This window comes from Pygocentrus nattereri, chromosome 22, assembly GCF_015220715.1.
Source record: "Pygocentrus nattereri isolate fPygNat1 chromosome 22, fPygNat1.pri, whole genome shotgun sequence".
NCBI classification, from domain to species: Eukaryota; Metazoa; Chordata; class Actinopteri; order Characiformes; family Serrasalmidae; genus Pygocentrus; species Pygocentrus nattereri.
The window spans coordinates 9,573,236-9,595,908 of record NC_051232.1 but is presented as its reverse complement, the minus strand read 5'-3'; the positions used below and the strand labels follow the sequence as shown (position 1 = coordinate 9,595,908).

General features: G+C 41.2%; 1 protein-coding gene across 3 annotated transcripts in view; it reads right to left on the bottom strand.

Annotated features, from left to right (window-relative positions):
* Positions 1 to 1,005: 1,005 nt before the first annotated feature.
* The window catches only part of sclt1 (sodium channel and clathrin linker 1), a 43,554-nt gene continuing 21,886 nt past the window's right edge, over positions 1,006 to 22,673 (bottom strand). For all 3 annotated transcript variants that reach the window (XM_037532917.1, XM_017687949.2, XM_037532916.1), the window contains 15 exons: positions 21,892 to 22,014; positions 20,480 to 20,545; positions 18,123 to 18,193; positions 16,940 to 17,030; positions 15,485 to 15,576; positions 14,291 to 14,468; positions 10,604 to 10,702; positions 9,955 to 10,026; positions 7,606 to 7,680; positions 6,854 to 6,999; positions 5,987 to 6,179; positions 4,669 to 4,865; positions 3,757 to 3,835; positions 1,629 to 1,724; positions 1,006 to 1,486 (listed from right to left, as the gene is read on the bottom strand). In XM_037532917.1, coding sequence (XP_037388814.1) covers positions 1,424 to 1,486; positions 1,629 to 1,724; positions 3,757 to 3,835; positions 4,669 to 4,865; positions 5,987 to 6,179; positions 6,854 to 6,999; positions 7,606 to 7,680; positions 9,955 to 10,026; positions 10,604 to 10,702; positions 14,291 to 14,468; positions 15,485 to 15,576; positions 16,940 to 17,030; positions 18,123 to 18,193; positions 20,480 to 20,545; positions 21,892 to 22,014 — 1,641 coding nt within the window. In that variant the 3' untranslated portion in view covers positions 1,006 to 1,423. The remainder of the gene's footprint in view (positions 1,487 to 1,628; positions 1,725 to 3,756; positions 3,836 to 4,668; positions 4,866 to 5,986; positions 6,180 to 6,853; positions 7,000 to 7,605; positions 7,681 to 9,954; positions 10,027 to 10,603; positions 10,703 to 14,290; positions 14,469 to 15,484; positions 15,577 to 16,939; positions 17,031 to 18,122; positions 18,194 to 20,479; positions 20,546 to 21,891; positions 22,015 to 22,673) is intronic.

Here is a 22,673-nt window from a genome sequence, read left to right as displayed (position 1 = left end):
TGATTCTATATGATTTATTTTGTCCAAAATATTCAAATTTCATCAGAAAATGCACATTTGTCATTGGGCCAAATTCACCAGAAAACATAAGGCTATAGCCTTACCTTCGTGTGCTTTTTTTTTCATTAATTCACTTAATACTTACACCAAGGCATCAAAAGTTGTTGGAAAATTCTTCTGTATGATTTATTTTGTCCAAAATATTCAAATTTCATCAGAAAATGCACATTTGTCATTGGTCCAAATTCGCCAAAAAACGTAAGGCTATAGTTACCTTCGTGTGCGTTTTTGGACCGTTCATTAATTCACTTAATGTTCACTCCAAGGCATGAAAAGTTGTTGAAAAATGCTTCCGTATTATTTATTTTGTCCCAAATCTTCAAATTTCATCAGAAAATGCACATTTGTCATTGGGGCAAATTCGCCAAAAAACGTAACCTTCGTGTGTGTTTTTTGACCGTTCAGTAATTCACTTAATACTCACACCAAGGCATCAAAAGTTGTTGAAAAATGCTTCTGTATGATTTATTTAGTCCAAAATATGCAAATTTTATCAGAAAATGCACATGTCATTGGGGCAAATTCGCCAAAAAACTTAACCTTCGTGTGCGTTTTTTGACCGTTCATAAATTCACTTAATATTCACACCAAGGCATCAAAAGGAGTCAGAAAATGCTTCTGTATGATTTATTTTGTCCAAAATATTCAAATTTCATCAGAAAATGCACATTTGTCATTGGGCCAAATTCGCCAGAAAACGTAAGGCTATAGCCTTACCTTCGTGTGCTTTTTTTGACCGTTCATTAATTAACTTAATATTCACACCTAGGCATCAAAAGGAGTCAGAAAATGTTTCTGTATGATTTATTTTGTCCAAAATATTCAAATTTCATCAGAAAATGCACATTTGTCATTGGGGCAAATTCGCCAAAAAACGTAAGCCTTACCTTCGTGAGCGTTTTTTGACCGTTCATTAATTCACTTAATGCAAGGCATCAAAAGTAGTCAGAAAATGCTTCTGTATGATTTATTTTGTCCAAAATATTCAAATTTCATCCGAAAATTCATCAATCTCATGCACATTATAATAAACATCCAATATCTTTATCTTATCTTTATGAGGTTCTTTTTAACTTGCAGTTCAAGTATTACTACTGTCAAAGTTCCTAATGTTTGCTGGCGCTCTACCAGAGGCCTGCTGATGTCCACAACAATCTCCAGATAAAAAGGAAACTGTAAGTGTAGTTTTTCAGTTGCCATACTGAGAGCTTTTGAAAAGAGCCTTCAGCTATTCCTCACGCATCAGTGTTAAAGAAACACTTTTCAGTATATTTCACCGTGCAGTTTTAAAAACAGCTGCTTTGAAAAATCGTAGAAAATCTTAAACAGTAATTAATGATAATTGGTGAAGTGGTCGACTAATTTACGATAGTGTCTCCAGGTCCATCATGGAAGCAGCTTTTCTTCTGTGGGACATCACACTCAGCTGAAACAATACACACATCAACCCACGGGTTCAAAGCCAAAACATACATTATTCACTGTAGCTATTAGTGGTAGAAATGTGTAATAGAGCCAGAAGGGCTGGATACTTCTGTACTTTCAGTGTAGACTGGACCTGTACGTACCTGATGAGATGCACTGGAAGCTTTCTGCTCAGCCTGAGTCAGACGCCTCTGCAGGCGAGCATTCTTCTCCTGCTGCTCCGCGACCTGCCGCTCATGCTTCCAGCAACAGCAATATAACGTTACAACACCATACAATCAATCGACGTTTATATGTTACAGTCATTTTCGGTGACCATTCTATACACCTGTAATACCACTGTTAAGTTATATGAAGCCAAGCCCTGCTAATCAACTGGCTGCCCAATTAACTGGCCATTAAGCAATAACTAAGCATCACACCAGGATTACAATTCTTGTTCATTCGTTTTAATTTAGCTCTGTTTTGTATTCCGGTTTAGTTTCACTTTGGAGTTTTGGTGCTGATGGAGTGCTAGGACACTGTGCACATTCTGGCAGCCACTGTCCACCGAGTTTCTGTTAGTTTGGCATCATTTGTGGTGTTTATATTAAACTTTTCACACTGGATTCTCCACACATTTAGAACTTCGCCACAGTAGAGAAGTTTGACTTCAGCGTTTTTTTGTGGTAGCAGAGTTTGACCGGGCCACAAACCTGGAGAATTTTTACTGTGGTAGCGGAGTTAGACTGAGCCGCAGACCAGGACACTTTTTAGCGCTGTAGAGGAGTTAGACTGAGCCGCAGACCGGGACACTTTTTACCGCGGTAGAGGGGTTAGACTGAGCCGCAGACCGGGACACTTTTTACAGCGATAGCGGAGTTAGACTGATCTGTAAACCGGGACAATTTTTAGTGCGGAAGCGGAGTTCGAATGCATCACAAACCAGGATGCTTCACGCTAGGAACGTTTTGTGTGCTGTTTGCTGATTTGTAAAGCATGTCTTGCTTGACAAAAGTGACAAAAACTTTATCACCGCTACCGTTACAATGATCATTTTTATTATGTTACTTTAAAGAGTGCCTTACTTTTCATTTCTGAAAAGCTAGTTCTAATGAATTCAGTTTTAGCTTTGAACATTAGAATGATAGCAGGTAGTTCAAACTGCATTTTTCTATGTAAACTACAAAATGCACAGCATTAACATGAATGATGACATTAACGCCTCGTCTAAGACTGAGTGGCGTCTGCATAAGCTACATTATTAACAAGTTTTAATCAATATAACTTTTTTTAGAGGGGTCTGGCGTTAAAAACTTAGTTCTAGAGAACCTTAGCAACAGAACTGTTCACAGTGATGGTGATAGGAACCAGACATCCACCGCTAAAAGCTCCCTCACAAAGTTATTATATGAAATGGTTGTGAATATGTTGCCTGATGTCAGATCTAGTTTTATGGAGATTTTGGGACCACATGTATATTTTAAAGCCATTAATTGGAGGACAAATAAATGCTGGGCACTGGGAAGCAAAATAATCTCCAAAGAAAATGGATTTATTTCAGACCTTCCACTATTTTACTACAATCAACATTCCATATAAGCTCAGAAGACTCGAGTAGGTTCTCTGGTGGGTCTGAATGGTAAATAGAATGTCAATATTTGTGTTGTAGTCATGGAGACCCCTGGTTCCGATCACCACCACTGGAAAGACAGTCTCTCTACAATCAACCATTTCACATCTCAAACGTGGAATTACAGGGACATTTTGGGACATTGGTGGAATTCCCCTTGAAGGCTTGATAGAAAGGCATACTATATTAGGTAATTGGTATCACCTAATATAGTGATACCAAACTTTTTGGCAGAGCTTATGTAATATTCATGATTTTGTCCCAGTCACAAGTGCAATAAGGGACCTTCATTTTCTATTCATCCAATTATCTTCCTTATTATCATCTTCCTGAGATTGAACATGGTGCCTGTACACTGTACCACACACACACATCTACTCTGCAACAGTCGAACTTCCCTTTAGAGACCAATAAAGTTCTTATCTTCATAGAACCAAATTATGACGACAAACTTCCTTCCGTCAAACATCATGACTTAAATACCTACGGCGAGACATTAATAGTAGCACCATTTATTTCTTGGCTGTTTTTATTTACTGTGAGAATTTTATCTGAATTATGATATCATTTTATTGTTTTAGGTCACCACTATAAAAGCACGATAGAGCTACTTTAAGTCAAACAGATTCATGAAGCTAAATCAGAAGATCGTTCCTCACCTCCAGGACTTTCTCATGGTGAGTTTCCAGCTGAATCTCCAGTTCCTGGCAGCGCTGCTTCTGCTTGTTCAGCTCTGATCTGAAACACAAACAAACAGAACTAAAACGCCTGAGGGTGGCGATCCAACTGCATCAATTTGGGAATGTTGAACGACTGGAAAAGTGCATTTCCTAAAAAAAAAGAAAAAGCAGAGTGAAAAAGCACAGCTAGAGTGTTGCTGGTTGGTTGCTATGGCAATTAAGGTTGCTAGGGTTTTGCAAAACAGTTGCAAAGTGGTTGCTATAGTGTTTCATGTGGTTACTAGGCAGTTGTAGGTTGTTAGGTGGTGTCATATACCAGATGGTTTTTTATGGTGTTGCCATGGGGTTGCTATGATATTTTTAGATCGCTATTGTGCTTAAGGTGCTTGCTAAAGTTGTTCCAGGTGGTTGTTATGGTTTCGCAAGCTGGTTGCTAGAAAGAATGAGAATTAATGTGAGGAAAAAAAAAAAAAAAAGAAATTCATTTCTTTTTCATTTTAAGATACGAAGTACTGCACCAAAAATCTCTTACATTGAAAACAGCATAAATTGAGAAAAATGCAATAGCTATATTTTTATTATATATATATATATATATATATATATATATATATATATATATATATATATATATATATATAAAAAATCAGTTTTTGGAAGAAGGAACATGTACATAGATATATGAACACACATCTATACAAGTGTTTATTTGTTCAAAATGATTAACCTTATAATAGTAAATAAAACTAATACACAATAAGCAGGGACCCTTTCTAAATATCTCCTCTTGAGGAAGCCCAGTATGACTGGGAGTTATAACTAGGTTTGTCATGACATGCAGTCATTACTAGTCATGAAGGTGTTCATTTGAGGGCGTGTCTCATGTCTGACCTGAGCGAGCTGAGCGAGCTGTGGAAGGTGTTGGTGAGTTGTTTGGTTTCCTCTCTGTAGCGGTTGGTGGTTTTCTGCTGGGCGAGCAGCAGGCGGCTCAGTCCCGCCGTGGAGATCTTACTGCTCTCCTCCATCTCCCTCAGCCTGGTCTCCAAACCCTGCTCCTTCACACTGAGCTCCTGCTGCATACGGGACACCTGCACACAATCGCACGCAGTTGGAAACCTGTTCAGCCCGTCTACAGACCTGCACGCACAGGTACACAGTACAGTCGTCCGTCTGATGATGATAAGCAAACTACACAATTACTAAACCTCCTCAAACAGACGCTGCTTCACTCTGCTTGATCTCTCTGACCATTATAGAATCTGTTAGCATCCAAATTAAAGAATTATTTTCACATTAAATACGCAAAAGTCTCTGATCAGCAGAGTGAATCCACCTGAGAGTCGTCTGAACATGGAGGGAAAAACCTGCTTCGATCTGAATAGAGAGCTAGAAATAGCCTTTGTTGCAGTTTTCAGCACATTCATTCACATTTCAGCACAGCGCAGAAAGTATTCTGTTTATTTTCAAGCTTAAATGGAAGAAATGGAATTTTCTGGACAATCCCAGACACACACACAAACACAAACACACACACACACACACACACAGAGTCCGGCTCCAAAATATACTCTCTGGGGAAAAAACATGCATACAGCAGTAACGGCTCTTCGATGTGCCCACTGTGGAACCACCGGTGGTTCCAAAACACACAAAGTCATGTTGTTTATTGCATAATTTCATATTCATATTCCATGAGCTCTCGTCTATCTCTCCAGTCTAATAGACGGTGATGTCATTTTAAACCCTTATAATAAAAGAAGCTGAACTCAGTTTGTTTTTCTACTGAAACTCGACCTGTTTTTCCCCAAATCTGGGCTCTAAACTATAAACAGACAACTCTTCAGTGATCTGCTCTGGAAACATTAGTTTTAGAAAATAACACAAAGAGTGGCGGAGATTTTTGGCTCTCAGCAGTAAATCGTCAGTGTGTAGTGATGTGTGGAGATCATAAAACACTAATCTTAATTACTTAAAAACTTAATCTGAGGGGCTTTTACAGAAAATAAAAAATCAAAATGTAGTTATTTCATGCCGTTACTGAATAATTCGCCTTACGCTTTGGTCACGACAGTTCAGACGGACAAACTGAAACAGACCCACGGGCGCAGGAGGTTGAAATGGTTTTAAAGTCAGTCTGTAAAAGGCTTCCTCTGCGGGGCCCGACGACCGGTGAGGAACCTGCACACACTGAGGTTAAAGCTCTGTGCACCTGCTGCTTGGCCTGCCTCTGAACCAGCGCGCACTCTTTCCGGAGTGTCTCCATGTCTCGCTGTAGTTGCTGGTTCTCCTGCTGCAGGCTGAGCCGGTCCTCGCTGATGCTGCTGCTCTCCTCCCGCGCGCTCGCCAGCGCCACCTGCAGCCTGCGCACCTCCTCTTGACACCGTGACAGCTCCTCACTGAATCTATTCATCACAAAACGGTGTTGATGGCATTCACATACACTTTATTGCAGACAAAACCAACCTAGACACTCAAATGCACTGACTTCTCTATCTCTGTATAACTGAACGCGTCGGACAGAGAGAAACGGTTCAGACGTCTCTACAGTGGTGGTGATGGGAACCAGGCGTCGCCATGACCAGAGAACCTACACGAGTCTTCTGAGTTTATATGGAATGTTGATGATGGAAAACAGTGGAAAATCTGGAATAACGAGTTTTCTTTGGGGACTATTTTGCCGCACAGCGCCCTGCATGTCTCCCTCCACCATGAATGGAGTTGAAGTTCTCTAAACTCTCATAAAACAGCGTCTCAGTCATCAGGCAGTGAATTCAGAACCAGATCATGAAGGAACTTTCTGTGAGGAGCTTTTTTTTTTGTAAATAAATAAACAAACCCCTGAATCATCAGTGACGTTTCCCTGTGTACAATCATTCTAATTTTTGATTAGTTTGAAAAAAACTGACACAATAAGAACAACAGTCCAGAACTGTATCAATAATATTAACGCAAAGGCCGTCTGGCGTTTATCTTTAACGTTCAGGCGAATTATGAAAGACTCTTATTTTGCCTGATTTTCTCCTGTCTCTCTCAGAGATGAACACTGTGCTGATTGGACTGTGTGTGTGTTACTCACTCCATCTCCAGTTTCTTCATGTTGGACTGTGTGCTGTGCAGCGTGAGCTCCATTTCCTCCTTCAGTCTCTCTGCGTTTAAGCATCTCTGATGCAGAGCCTCCAGCTTCCTGAGCTCCGGCTCTCCACAGCGACCTTCTCTGTACACCTGCAACACGGAGACAATCATTAAGAACACCCACTGCCCCGCACTGCACTGCCCGCTGCACGGCCTCTGTACGGCCCGTGAGCTGCCGTCAGTGAACAGGGCTACCTGTAACATACGAAAGGCCAGCGAACATGGACAGGTGCGTCTGAGATCTACTAGACAGATTACTTCCTGTTAGCCAAAGTCTCTGTTTAAATAGCGCTATTTTCTCTCCAATGAGTCAAACTGAAAATGTTCTAATTCAGTGACTAAACCAGAAATGTGCATTTCCTAAAGAAAATGCCCTGATTGTGCAGCTTAAGCAAGTCCCTGGTAGTTGCTACGGTGTTGCCAAGTGTTGCTAAGGTAACAGGTGGTGGTTTAACTATGGCTAATTTGGTTGTTGCTGCCACCTGAGATCCTCCAGCAGCCCATTAGCAATACCTGGTATTAATCGGTATTGAAGCTGGTTGCCGGGATGTTGCCCTTTAGCTACTGTGCTATGGTACAGTGGCTGCAGTGTTTGCTATTGTATACCAAGTGGCTGCTAAGATGCTGCTGGGGTACCACTGGTGGTCACTAGTGGTGTCCCAGGTTGTTGCTAGGGAATTGCAAGGGGGTTGTTACCTTCTCCAGTTCCTCTTCAACAGCTTTCCTCTCTCTGTGTGCCCTCTCTATCTGAGTCTCTTTATCTGCACATTCCTGAAAACACAGCAACATTAAACGGTACGCGCTATGACAGTTACGGTGTTTTAAACCATAATACGAAAAATACAAACAAGCATCACAATATTGAGGTAACCACAGTACAGGTCCTTCTAAAAAAATTAGCATATTGTGATAAAGTTCATTCTTTTCCATAATGTAATTATAAAAATTAAACTTTCATACATTTTAGATTCATTGCACACCAACTGAAATATTTCAGGTCTTTTATTGTTTTAATACTGATGATTTTGACATACAGCTCATGAAAACCCAAAATTCCTCTCTCACAAAATTAGCATATCATGAAAAGGTTCTCTAAACAAGCCTCTGAACATCTGAATCAACGAAATAACTCTAAACACCTGCAAAAGATTCCTGAGGCTTTTAAAAACTCCCAGCCTGGTTCATTACTCAAAACCGCAATCATGGGTAAGACTGCCGACCTGACTGCTGTCCAGAAGGCCATCATTGACACCCTCAAGCAAGAGGGTAAGACACAGAAAGAAATTTCTGAACGAATAGGCTGTTCCCAGAGTGCTGTATCAAGGCACCTCAGTGGGAAGTCTGTGGAAAAAGTGTGGCAGAAAACGCTGCACAACGAGAAGAGGTGACCGGTCCCTGAGGAAGATTGTGGAGAAGGGCCGATTCCAGACCTTGGGGGACCTGCGGAAGCAGTGGACTGAGTCTGGAGTAGAAACAGGTGCCGCATTCCCCAGGTCAAGCCACTTTTGAACCAGAAACCGCGGCAGAAGCGCCTGACCTGGGCTACAGAGAAGCAGCAATGGAATGTTGCTCAGTGGTCCAAAGTACTTTTTTCGGATGAAAGCAAATTTTGCATGTCATTTGGAAATCAAGGTGCCAGAGTCTGGAGGAAGACCAAAATGCCTGAAGTCCAGTGTCAAGTACCCACAGTCAGTGATGGTCTGGGGTGCCATGTCAGCTGCTGGTGTTGATCCACTGTGTTTTATCAAGGGCAGGGTCAATGCAGCTAGCTATCAGGAGATTTTGGAGCACTTCATGCTTCCATCTGCTGAAAAGCTTTATGGAGATGAAGATTTCATTTTTCAGCACGACCTGCTCACAGTGCCAAAACCACTGGTAAATGGTTTACTGACCATGGTATTACTGTGCTCAATTGGCCTGCCAACTCTCCTGACCTGAACCCCATAGAGAATCTGTGGGATATTGTGAAGATAAAGTTGAGAGACGCAAGACCCAACACTCTGGATGAGCTTAAGGCCGCTATCGAAGCATCCTGGGCCTCCATAACACCTCAGCAGTGCCACAGGCTGATTGCCTCCATGCCACGCCGCATTGAAGCAGTCATTTCTGCAAAAGGATTCCCGCCCAAGTATTGAGTGCATAGCTGAACATAATTATTTGAAGGTTGACTTTTTTGTATTAAAAACACTTCTTTTATTGGTCGGATGAAATATGCTAATTTTTTGAGATTTTTGTTTTTGCTTTACTTTTTTGCCAAAATCATTAATATGAAAAAAATAAAAGGCTTGAACAACTTCAGTTGTGTGTAATGAATCTAAAATATATGAAAGTCTAATGTTTATCAGTACATTACAGAAAATAATGAACTTTATCACAATATGCAAATTTTTTGAGAAGGACCTGTATTGTGTGTGTGTGGAGGCAGCAGTGGGGCAGTATTGTGTATGTGTGGAGGCAGCAGTGGGGCAGTATTGTGCATGGAGGCAGCAGTGGGGCTCTACTGTGTGTATGGGGGTAGCAGTGAGGCAGTATTGTGGGTGGAGGCAGCAGCGGGGCAGTATTGTGTGTAAGGAAGCAGCAGTGGAGCAGTACTGTGTGTATGGGGGCAGCAGTGGGGCAATATGGCGTGTATGTAGGCAGGAGTGGGGCAGCACTGTGTGTATGGGGGCAGCACTGTGTGTGTATATAGGCAGGAGTGGAGCAATATTGTGTGTATGGGGGCAGCACTGTGTGTATGGGGGCAGTATTGTATGTATATAGGCAGGAGTGGGGCAGTATTGTGTGTATGGGGGCAGCTCTGTGTGTATGGGGCAGTATTGTGTGTATATAGGCAGGAGTGGGGCAGCATTGTGTGTATGGGGGCAGCACTGTGTGTATGGGGGTAGTATTGTGTGTATATAGGCAGGAGTGGGGCAGTATTGTGTGTATGGGGGCAGCACTGTGTATATGGGGGCAGTATTGTGTGTATATAGGCAGGGGTGGGGCAGTATTTTGTGTATGGGGGCAGCACTGTGTGTATGGGGGCAGTATTTGGTTTATTCTGACCAGCTGTAGAGCAGACAGTTCTTCAGTAAGGCGATGAATCTGAGTGTTACACTGTTTACGGACCGTCTCCACCTGAAACACACACATCTGATCTTAAACAAAGGTAAATAAAAACATTCAGAGTGGTTTGAATTGAAACAGCTCACTACAGAGAAACCCATTGACTCAGATATCCTTACAGAGGTGATGGCTGGAATATTGTCATTTTATCTTCTATCCAGAACTACTAGCAAACCACAAGCAAATCTGAAGAGAAAAAATAAAAATAAAAGATTTCTTGGGGCACTATTTTACCCCTGCAATATGAAGTCTGACTCGAGTTTCTCTGAAACAGAGCATTTCACACCAAACCACTCTGAACAACTCTGTTTACATTTTAACATTTGAAAAATCAAAGGATTTTCCCTTTTACCAACAGGCAGTAATTATTATGCTATTACGCCCTCTGGTGGCTGAAATAAAGACTTACATTCTAACTGAACATTTTACCTGGACAAAAAAGGAAAAGCGCCAGATGAAGATAATTAATTCAGTCCACCTTAAAGCCAAGAAGTTAAATCGTTCAGCCTGAGAGGAAACCGTGACAGATGGAAACTACGTGCGATTCCTGACCTTAGCCTCAAGCCTAGTGTGGAGAGGGGTGTGGTACCTCTCTCCTGGTACGAGCAGCTGCTTCCTCCACCAGTTGCTTCATCCCTTCCTTCATTCTCTCCAACTCCTCCACCCTCTGCTTCTCCCTCAGCTGGGCCTGATGGAAATACACACACACATTACAGTCAATTAGAGAGCAATCCTCACACTGCAACACCCAAGACCACAGTTCAAATACAGCAGTGTGTATGTAACACTGACCCGCACTCTCCGCAGCATATACATGCAGTGGTGCCTGAAAGTTTGTGAACCCTTTGGAATTTATATTTCTGTATGAATTTGACTTAAAATATCATCAGATCTTCACATAAGTCCTAGTAGTAGATTACACTCTCCGTGACCTATCTGCGTAAATCTGACCCGGCCTCTCTGTAGTGTATATATAAACTGACCCGGTCTCTCTGTAGTGTATATATAAACTGACCCGGTCTCTCTGTGTAGTGTATATATAAACTGACCCGGTCTCTCTGTGTAGTGTATATATAAACTGACCCGGTCTCTGTGTAGTGTATATATAAACTGACCCGGTCTCTGTGTAGTGTATATATAAACTGACCCGGTCTCTCTGTAGTGTATATATAAACTGACCTGGCCTCTCTGTGTAGTGTATACATAAACTGACCCGGTCTCTGTGTAGTGTATATATAAACTGACCCAGTCTCTGTGTAGTGTATATATAAACTGACCCGGCCTCTCTGTGTAGTGTATATATAAACTGACCCGGCCTCTCTGTGTAGTGTATATATAAACTGACCCGGTCTCTCTGTGTAGTGTATATATAAACTGACCCGGTCTCTGTGTAGTGTATATATAAACTGACCCGGTCTCTCTGTAGTGTATATATAAACTGACCTGGCCTCTCTGTGTAGTGTATACATAAACTGACCCGGTCTCTGTGTAGTGTATATATAAACTGACCCAGTCTCTGTGTAGTGTATATATAAACTGACCCGGTCTCTGTGTAGTGTATATATAAACTGACCCGGTCTCTCTGTGTAGTGTATATATAAACTGACCCGGCCTCTCTGTGTAGTGTATATATAAACTGACCCGGCCTCTCTGTGTAGTGTATATATAAACTGACCTGGTCTCTGTAATGTATATATAAACTGACCTGGTCTCTGTGTAGTGTATATATAAACTGACCTGGTCTCTGTGTAGTGTATATATATATATATAAACTGACCTGGTCTCTCTGTAGTGTATATATAAACTGACCTGGTCTCTCTGTAGTGTATATATAAACTGACCTGGTCTCTGTAGTGTATATATAAACTGACCTGGTCTCTGTAGTGTATATATAAACTGACCTGGTCTCTCTGTAGTGTATATATAAACTGACCTGGTCTCTCTGTAGTGTATATATAAACTGATCTGGTCTCTCTGTAGTGTATATATATAAACTGACCTGGTCTCTGTGTAGTGTATATATAAACTGACCTGGTCTCTGTAGTGTATATATAAACTGACCTGGTCTCTCTGTAGTGTATATATAAACTGACCTGGTCTCTCTGTAGTGTATATATAAACTGATCTGGTCTCTGTGTAGTGTATATATATATAAACTGACCTGGTCTCTGTGTAGTGTATATATAAACTGACCTGGTCTCTGTAGTGTATATATAAACTGACCTGGTCTCTGTAGTGTATATATAAACTGACCTGGTCTCTGTGTAGTGTATATATAAACTGACCTGGTCTCTGTGTAGTGTAAATATAAACTGACCTGGCCTCTCTGTAGTGTATATATAAACTGACCTGGTCTCTGTAGTGTATATATAAACTGACCTGGTCTCTCTGTAGTGTATATACAGTGGATTGCAAAAGTATTCATACCCCTTGAACTTTTCCATATTTTGTCACATTACAACCACAAACATAAATATATTTCACTGGAATTTAATGTGAAAGACCAACACAAAGTGGTATACAATTGTGAAGTGGAAAGAAAATTATACATGAATCAAAACATTTTTTACAAATAAAAAACTAATAAGTGCGACGTGCAAAAGTATTCAGCCCCCTTTTCCCTGAGTGCAACCAATTGCATTCAGAAGTTGCCTGATGACTGCTAATGACTCAAAAGGGTCCACCTGTGTGTAATCTAATCTCAGTACAAATACAGCTGCTCCGTGACGGCCTCAGATGTTGGTTAAGAGAATATTGGGGAGCAAACAGCATCATGAAGTCCAAAGAACACACCAGACAGGTTAGGAATATGGTTTTGGAGAAGTTTAAAGCAGGCTTAGGTTATAAAAAGATTTCCCAAGCTTTGAACATCTCACGGAGCACTGTTCAATCCATCATCCGGAAATGGAAAGAGTATGGCACCACAGTAAACCTGCCAAGACAAGGCCGTCCACCTAAACTTACAGGCCGAACAAGGAGATCACTGATCAGAGAGGCAGCCAAGAGGCCCATGGTGACTCTGGATGAAATGCAGAGAGCCACAGCTCAGGTGGGGGAAACTGTCCACAGGACAACAATTAGTCGTGCACTACACAAATGTGGTCTTTATGGAAGAGTGGCAAGGAGAAAGCCATTGTTAAAAGAAAACCATAAGAAGTCCCGTTTGCAGTTTGCCAGAAGCCATGTTGAGGACACAGCAAACATGTGGAAGAAGGTGCTTTGGTCAGACGAGACCAAAATAGAACTTTTTGGCCACAATGCAAAACGCTATGCGTGGCGGAGAAATAACACTGCACATCACTCTGAAAACACCATCCCCACTGTCAAATATGGTGGTGGCAGCATCATGCTCTGGGGGTGCTTCTCTTCAGCAGGGACCGGGAAGTTGGTCAAAGTTGATGGGAAGATGGATGGAGCCAAATACAGGGCAATCTTGGAAGAAAACCTGTTGGAGTCAGCAAAAGATTTGAGACTGGGGCGGAGGTTCACCTTCCAGCAGGACAACGACCCTAAACATAAAGCCAGAGCTACAATGGAGTGGTTTAAAAAAAAGAATATTCATGTGTTAGAATGGCCCAGTCAGAGTCCAGACCTAAACCCAATTGAGAATTTGTGGCAAGATCTCAAAACTGCTGTTCACAAACGCTCTCCATCCAATCTGACTGAGCTTGAGCTGTTTTGCAAGGAGGAATGGGCAAGAATTTCAGTCACTAGATGTGCAAAGCTGGTGGAGACATACCCTAAAAGACTTGCAGCTGTAATTGCAGCAAAAGGTGGCTCCACAAAGTATTGACTCAGGGGGGCTGAATACTTTTGCACGTCGCACTTATTAGTTTTTTATTTGTAAAAAATGTTTTGATTCATGTATAATTTTCTTTCCACTTCACAATTGTATACCACTTTGTGTTGGTCTTTCACATTAAATTCCAGTGAAATATATTTATGTTTGTGGTTGTAATGTGACAAAATATGGAAAAGTTCAAGGGGTATGAATACTTTTGCAACCCACTGTATAAACTGACCTGGTCTCTGTGTAGTGTATACATAAACTGACCTGGCCTCTCTGTAGTGTATATATAAACTGACCTGGTCTCTGTAGTGTATATATAAACTGACCTATTCTCTCTGTAGTGTATATATAAACTGACCTATTCTCTCTGTAGTGTATATATAAACTGACCTGGTCTCTGTGTAGTGTATATATAAACTGACCTGGTCTCTCTGTAGTGCATATATAAACTGACCCGGTCTCTGTGTAGTGTATATATAAACTGACCTGGTCTCTCTGTAGGGACGCCTCCTCTGCGAGCTGCAGTGAGTTTCGGAGTCGTTGGAAAGTTTCAAATTTTTCCTCCTCTAAAGTCGCACAGCGGCTCTGCAGCTCCCCCAGCTTCCTTTCCCACAATGCCTGCTCCCTCCGTACCGTCTCTGCCTCTGCTGTCGCCCCCTTCAGCCTTAACAGCAACAGAGCAGCACAACGCTGGAAATACAGGCACTTATAATTTTGACACTACTGATGTCTTCAGATTGAAGAAAACAGCAACAATTACGACATGAATATTAAAAATCCTGCATTCAGCTAGACCGACACAGCGGTCATCATAGCTGCTCTGTGAGTCATATCTTTATAACACAGTTATAACACAGTTACCTGTATGCACAAGGGCCCAAACATCTCCGCTTAAAGGGAAAACTGAATTTTACTACATTTCACTCCACAATACATACATGGAGATGAATCAGCAAAAACGTCTGTTTATCCTTTTTTTTTGTGATGTCACATAATAGAACTCATTTACATATATACGCCTACAGCAGGTTAACCCCACCCACCACTACACTGAAGTTATAAGGAGTGTTTCATCCTGGACTGCTTTCTGAATGAGAACAGAGCTCATTTACATGCATCATTCTGAAAGGCACTATTTAATTCTAAAGGATAAAGAGGCTGGAAAATGATCCTGTGCAAATGAACTATCGCTGCTGTCGTATGAAAACCTTCATTTTTTTAGTTTTTGATGTAATTCACAAGCGCCTGCTGCCCTTTACATTCTGTGCAAATTTTATGAAGAAAGGACCAAAAGTAGCAGCCCAAATTTACTTGGAGTAACGTCTGGTTCCACTGACTTCCATTAAAAGTAAAGTCAGTTTTTTCCTTCTCCTGTAAAGTTACCATTTTGGAGATACGAGGTTTTCTTCAGACAACAGCGAAGTGTTTTGTTCAAAGTGGCATCTCATCCGTGAAGATGGTTTTCTTAGAGTGGTTCATTAGTGGAATTTTTGCCATTACTTATATTAAATTCTATATTTTTTATCAGTACGTAGTTTTTATAACAGTAGTATTACGACAATATATTAGTTGTACATACACCGGCAGTATATATGCGCTGTGTGTGTGAAACATCTGTGAAAACTAATAGAAGCCTGCAGATGTATCTGTGCATGTATTTATGTATGCATGTATACGTGCCTGCCCTCTAACAGGCTGAGTGCGGTCTGTAACTGCTGCAGTCTTCGATCAGATGCTTCCTCTCTCCCATGAGCCTCTACTGCATCCTCCTCCTACATACACACACACACACACACACACACACAAACACACACCCCACACAATCATGTTACAGCTGCACGATAAGGAAAAACTACCTGTAATGTAATAATACCGCAGCATATGGCTACATAGTTTGTTGCTACTTACTGCAATCATATTACTACTTACTGCGATGAATACGGTTATATACTGCAGCTACATCATCCTGTGATTTCACTGGTATTCTGTATATTATTTTATATATCTGATTTATTATTCTCATTATACTATTACACACTGATCGTTACTACATACTGCCATTATAATGCTATAGGCTTAAGTTATATTTGTACAGGTTGCAATCATATTACTACATACTACAATTATTTTGTAATTATATAAGAATAATAATAATTAATATTAATAATGTTATTCTTACTGCAATTGTTATTATACACTGTGATAAAATTGATCCGGATTGCGATTGCATGGCTCCGTAATATGATTATACTGTTACATATTGCGAATTTATTGCTACATATTGTGATTATGTTGCAACATGTTGCACTTAATCTGCTTCCAATTACAATTATATTGTTACAGACTGTGATTTTGATGTTATACATTGCTACACAGAGATTCTATTGTTGCATACAGAGACTACACTGATACATAGAGATTACATTGCTGCATACAGAGATTACATTGCTACATATAGAGATTACATTGCTACATATAGAGATTGTAATCTCTATGCAGTAATACATTGATAATATATAGAGATTACATACAGCTGCGTAGAGATTCTATTGCTGCGGATAGAGATTCTATTGCTGCGGATAGAGATTCTATTGCTGCGGATAGAGATTCTATTGCTGCGGATAGAGATTGTATTACTGCATAGAGATTACATTGCTACATATAGAGATTACATTGCTGCGTAGAGATTCTATTGACACAGAGATTCTATTGACACAGACATTCTATTGCTGCGTATAGACATTCTATTGCTGCGTATAGACATTCTATTGCTACATATAGAGATTCTATTGCTGCATAGAGATTACATTGATAATATATAGAGATTACATAGAGCTGCGTAGAGATTCTATTGCTGCATATAGAGATTCTATTGAAACTACATTGCTTCATACTGTAATTATACCACCACTTGTTGCACTTTGAAACACTGATAGAACAATCATGACTGAACCGTTTCATATTCATGTACTGCACCGACTTTTCAACCTAAACTATTTCTTTTTGTTGTATTACAAGCTAATTTAGCAATGCTAAAGAAACATAAGGAGCTGTGATCGGTCAAAAGCAGTTTAAAAAAAAAGAAAAGAACTAATTGTTTGAAGGCTCATTTGCATACACCACATTCACACTCACCTTCCTCTGCATCTGGTCCTGAACGTTCTGCATGAGTCTGGTCATCTCGTCCACTTTCGCCGTGGCGGTTCTCAGATCCTGCTTCGCTTGCCTGAAACGGACGCTTTAGTTTAGAGATCTCTCAGACTGCAACCACATCCACAGCTCGGTAAGACGCAGCACCATCAGCTCCACTGACCATATAGTTTCACTCTGTAGTGCTACAGCTACACCCTGTTCTTCAGTGGTCAGGACCCCCATGGACCCCCACAGAGCAGTGGGTCATTCTCAGCACTGCAGTAACACTGACGAGGTGGTGGCGTGTTAGAGTGTGTTGTGCTGGTCTGAGTGGATCAGACACAGCAGTGCTGCTGGAGTGTTTGAACACGTCAGTGTCACCGCTGGACTGAGAATAGTTCACCAACCAAAAATATCCAGCCAGCAGCGTCCTGTGGGCGGCGTCCTGTGGGCACTGATGAAGGACTAGAGGATGACCAACACAAACTGTGCAGCAGATGAGCTGTCGTCTCTGACTTTACATCTACAAAGTGGACCGAAGCAGGTCTAATAAAGAAGTGTCTAATAGAGTGGACAGTGAGTGGACACAGTGTTTAAAAACTCCAGCAGCACTGCTGCGTCTGATCCACTCGTACCAGCACAACACACACTAACACACCAGTGTTAGTGTTACTGCAGCGCTGAGAATGACCCACCACCCAAACAGTACCTGCTCTGTGAGGGTCCATGGGGGTCCTGACCACTGAAGAACAGGGTAACAGAGTATCAGAGAAACAGATGGACTACAGTCTATAACTGTAGAACTACAGAGTGCAGCTATACAGTAAGTGGAGCTGATAAAGTGGACAATGTCAAACTAAGTTTGTTTTATTTATTTAATATATATATATATATATATATATATATATATATATATATATATATATATATATATATATATATATATGCATGCTCTGAAACACTCCTTATAACTTCAGAACAAGTGGGCGGGGCTAAACTGCTATAAGCTGAATAGGTGGATGCATACATATAAACTACAGGACCAATGAATTCAAAACAGCTTAGTTTCCATATACGGACTGTATGGACTGGACAGTAAACGTTTTGTGAACTTTAAAAATTCCATTAAAATAAAAACGGGGGAAATTTGAGATTTCCATGATGTGGCCCTTCAATATCCGTTTACCTGAGCTGAGCGCGGAGCTCCTCCAGTTCACTGCTCTGCTCTGCGATCGTCTTCAGGAACTGCTGATTGGTCTGAGTATGACATGACAGACATGATCGCCGTGGAGACATCGCCACAGACACACACACACACACACTCCGACAGCAGAGAGAGAACTAACTACAGAGTGAAAAGACTCACAGGTGTGAAAAAGAAAGGAGAGAGAGGTAAGAGGGTGAGGGGAGACAAAGAAAGGAGAGAAGGGAGAGAGAGGGATGAGGGTGAGAAAGAAAGAGAAGGGACAGAGAGGGAAGAGGGTGAGGGGAGAGAAAGAAAGGAGAGAAGGGAGAGAGAGGGAAGAGGGTGAGGGGAGAGAAAGAAAGGAGAGAAGGGAGAGGGGAGGAGGAGAATAAAGAGGAGGAACTCCACCCTTATTAAATATTGATCAGTGGTGTAATGTTTCAGGGCGACGGAGAGACCAAAGAACGGAGAGAAGCCCGTTCAGGGGATGAATTAAAGGATTACAGCATTAGTGTCTGACAGACTTACTCAACCCACGGCCTTAAAGGAGAAGTCCACTCACTGATGCTGGTGCTTCTCACCAGGGCTGTGCGATAAATCATGCTGTTTATCATCATCGTGATTTAAAACCACTGCTAAGGGCTGCGACTGCGACGCGGGGTTCTCCTACGAGAAGGACAAGTGATGCAAGCGACGTTTCAGTCGAGGTGGGCGACACGGCAAAAATATACCGCGATGCTTCAAGACAGCCGGCAGTACTACATTTAAAAGAGACGATCAGGGGGCTCCCGAGTAGCGCAGCCTTCGAAGTTAGGCTCGTCAAACTGGGGACCCTCAAGGCCAAAGTGCTGTGAAGATCAGCGTTTACCCTCATCTGACGCTCTGAACTGAGTTCATGAAGGCCTCACTAATTGGCTGACGAGCTGAGTGAGGCGTGTTTAATGAGGCTGAAGTCTGCAGTGTTCTGGCCTGCAAAGCCTGGAGCCTGACGCACGTGATCTAAGCGATCCCTGGTGATACTACAGCCATCTGTGGCAGGGAGTCCAGGAGAACCCAGTTGTCCTGGCTCCATCTAGGTGGACAGGATGGCCCCCCCTCGTACCTGCCCCCCCATCACTCAGCGCAACGCTGACGTAACACCACCACCGGACAGCATCTCCTCCGAGCGTGTTCAGCTGTCTGATGACATTGCATTAGTGGATTGCATTAGTGGCAGTCTGAAAAGAAGACTTGAGGACTTGAAGCCTTTGCCCTCCTTATGATGGTGGTCTTGTGTGATTGGGGGGTCCTGACTAGTGGATAGAAGTGAACTCAACAACGGTGGGGAGAAAATTGGCAGCACCAAAAATCCAGATGAAAAAAAACTGCACACGCAATCATTTTAACTCAATGCTTGGCAGTTAAACTGGACCCATTGTTCTCTCTTAATAAAGAAAAACGCAGTTGGTCAGAACAAGTGACGATACAGTTTTCTGAACGTATTGTGTGTATCATGATGTAACGTATCATGAAAATGATATTCATTGTTCTGTGGCTCAGCCCTACGTTTACAACAGATATATAAATGTGAGATTTTCTCCATTTGAGTTTTCAGCCCTATTGGAGCTGGATTAGTAGGAGGTCGGGTTATGTAATCTCTGCGTGATTTGACTGGCTGACTTGTACAGGATCTCAAATGACTCCAAATAGTCAGATTAAAACGCCACTGCGCTAGGGCTCTCGAGTGGAGCAACCGTCTAAGCGCTGGCCGTGTCACCAGGAGATTGCGAGTTCGATCCCTGGTGAAGCTCCAGTCGTCCGTAGCCGGGAGTCCAAGAGACCACAATTGGCCTCGCTCTCTCTGGGTGGGTAGGATGGCCCTCCTAGTGTTGATATCATTGTGTGACTGGGGGAGTCACAACTCTGGGTGATATTGGAAACGACTAAATTGGGGAGAAAATTGGGTTTAAAAAAATAAATCAATAAAAATCCACGCAGTGATGTGTTATGTCAGCATTATGCTACAAGCGCCTGAGAAAACCCTGAGAAATCTGACTACTGAGCTCAAATCCAGCCTCTTTATCAGATTTGTAGATCGGATTGTGGCGTTTAAATGACCATTTGAATAATCGGGTAACTGCAGAAATCAGATCATCATCAGATTATTCAGTGCATGTGAGCGCACTCAGCATGAGCATGAAGTCCTGGATCATAACACTCGGTAAAGCAAAGCCCTTAAATTAAAACTACTGGAGTCGATATAAAATTACCAGCCAACAATTACCAGTTTTGGTTTTTTTTGGGCCCTAAAATCTGTATCAACAACTTTATCGGTCGAGTCCCGATTCAAGTCAAACAGAGAGGGCGGGTTTTCTTACTGATTCTAAGGTCTGATTGGCTGCCTGCAGTTTCTGGGCTTGCTGCTGGACCTGCGCCAGCTGATTCTAGGAGAGAAAAAAATAAATAAATGGTAAAAATATATAATACTAATAATAAAAATAATAATAACTACAACAACATTAATATACAACTTTCCACACATCACTCACACTGAGAAAAAGGAATTCAATTTACAAACATAATAAAACTGATTAATCTTGGGTTGAATGGTGTAAATATCTCCGCAAAAATTTAGACAATAAAGAAAACAGAAGTAAAAATAACTTAAAAACACAGCAGAACTAGAAAAAGGATAAAAACAGAACAAACAACACGATCATTTGGAATCACGTTTCATATAAATCATGTACATGATGCAGATTTCAGTAGGCTAGATTAGATGATGGACTTTCATTTGTTATTTTTTATTAAATATTTAAACTTTTTCTGCAATTAAAAGAAATCAAACAAGGTCATGCATATGGTGATTGCTATTTAAATGATATTCAGTAACACTTCATAATAATGAACCACAATAAACATCAATTTAATCATTATCCGCTATTAACGACTTTGGCAATGACTTAATAATTATAGAATATTCATAGTACCATTTATTAATGCATACCTGAATGATTAACTAAGTAATGTTTGCAAAATAATGACTTTTACATTTACATTAAAAGCTGCATTATTTCGGTCAAGTATAATGAACTGAAATAATGCAGCTTTTAATTGAAATTCTTAATATGTATAATAAAAATAAAAGGAATTAAGTACATCTAAGTACATCTACTTTGTGATGCTCTCTAATATAGACATGGTCGATTCATTTATACTTTTTAAAAACATTAATATGATTAATAAGCATAAAAATAAGTAGTACTTATTACACTTAAATACATCACTGAAAAGTAAATGGTCAATTAAATTATATTATCAACCCTCATTAACAAACTATTAGATAATGATTAAGCTGTTATTTGGAAGAGGCTGTTATTATGTTTATCTGCTATCTACCAAACATAACAGATATTAATTATTAACTATTAATTATATAACTTCATTCAGTCCTTTTTGATTCACCCATACATTATTATTCTGGTCACGTTAACGTTTCTTCACTTATTTAGGTATTTATTTCACAGCTCTCCAGGTATTTGTACTTGTATATTATCCTATTGCACTAAACTCTAACCAGAATGAGAGGATTTTGTTATTATGTATCATATTACTCAACTTTGATCTACAAACCTTTACACTGTGGAAAACTCCTGTATAACTAAGTGATGTGTGGGAATGCAGTTGCTGCCCTCTAGTGTTCAGAGGATGCAGGTGCAGATTAGCGACCCTCTATGTGTGTGAATGTGTGTGTGTGTGTGTGTGTGTGTGTGTGTGTGTGTGCGCGTACCTGAGCCTGCTGCCGCTCGGCTGTGTGGATCTGTCCGTCTCTCATGGTGCTCTGGTAGAGTTTCTGCAGTCGGTCCAGCTCCTGCGCAGCCGCCTGCCACATCTGCAGAGCTCGCTCTTTCTCCTGCAGCCACGGCAACACACAGCACCACGGTCACAACCACCAGAGAACTTTGTGTGAGGAGCTGTTAGAGGGGACGTCTGATTCCCGTCACCACCACTGTGATGATTCTGCCTCAGTCTGCCTATTTACAAACCTGCCTGTCTAAAGAGTCTAACCTGACTAAACGATGGTGACATTCGAATTTCACACACTGAACTGTGCCCCAAGTTAAGTGATACTATTTTAATCCCACAACCGGGGAAATTCCACCTCCGCATTTAACCCATCCGTGAACACACACACTAGGGGGCAGTGACCACACTTGCCCGGAGCGGTCAATTCCTAAATAATCCAACTGAACGGGATCACAGTAAAATTTAAGGAACTGATTGGTTTCCTACAGAACTGAACCAAGTCCAGTCTTGGTGAAATATGAGATTCAATGTTACACGGAATCATTTCCTAAACAAACTTCTATCACTTCCATAGTGCCATGGTGAAATCATGGGGAGATCTGAAATTCCATGGTACACTGAACTGCGCCCTAAAGAACCAAACTGAATCAAAACATGGAATGTCAATGCTTCTGAAAGAACCAACCAAAAGTGAGTGCTCCCCTCACATTTCTGCACATCTTTTAATGGAACAACGCTATAGAAGCGGTCAGTGTGCAGCTTGTA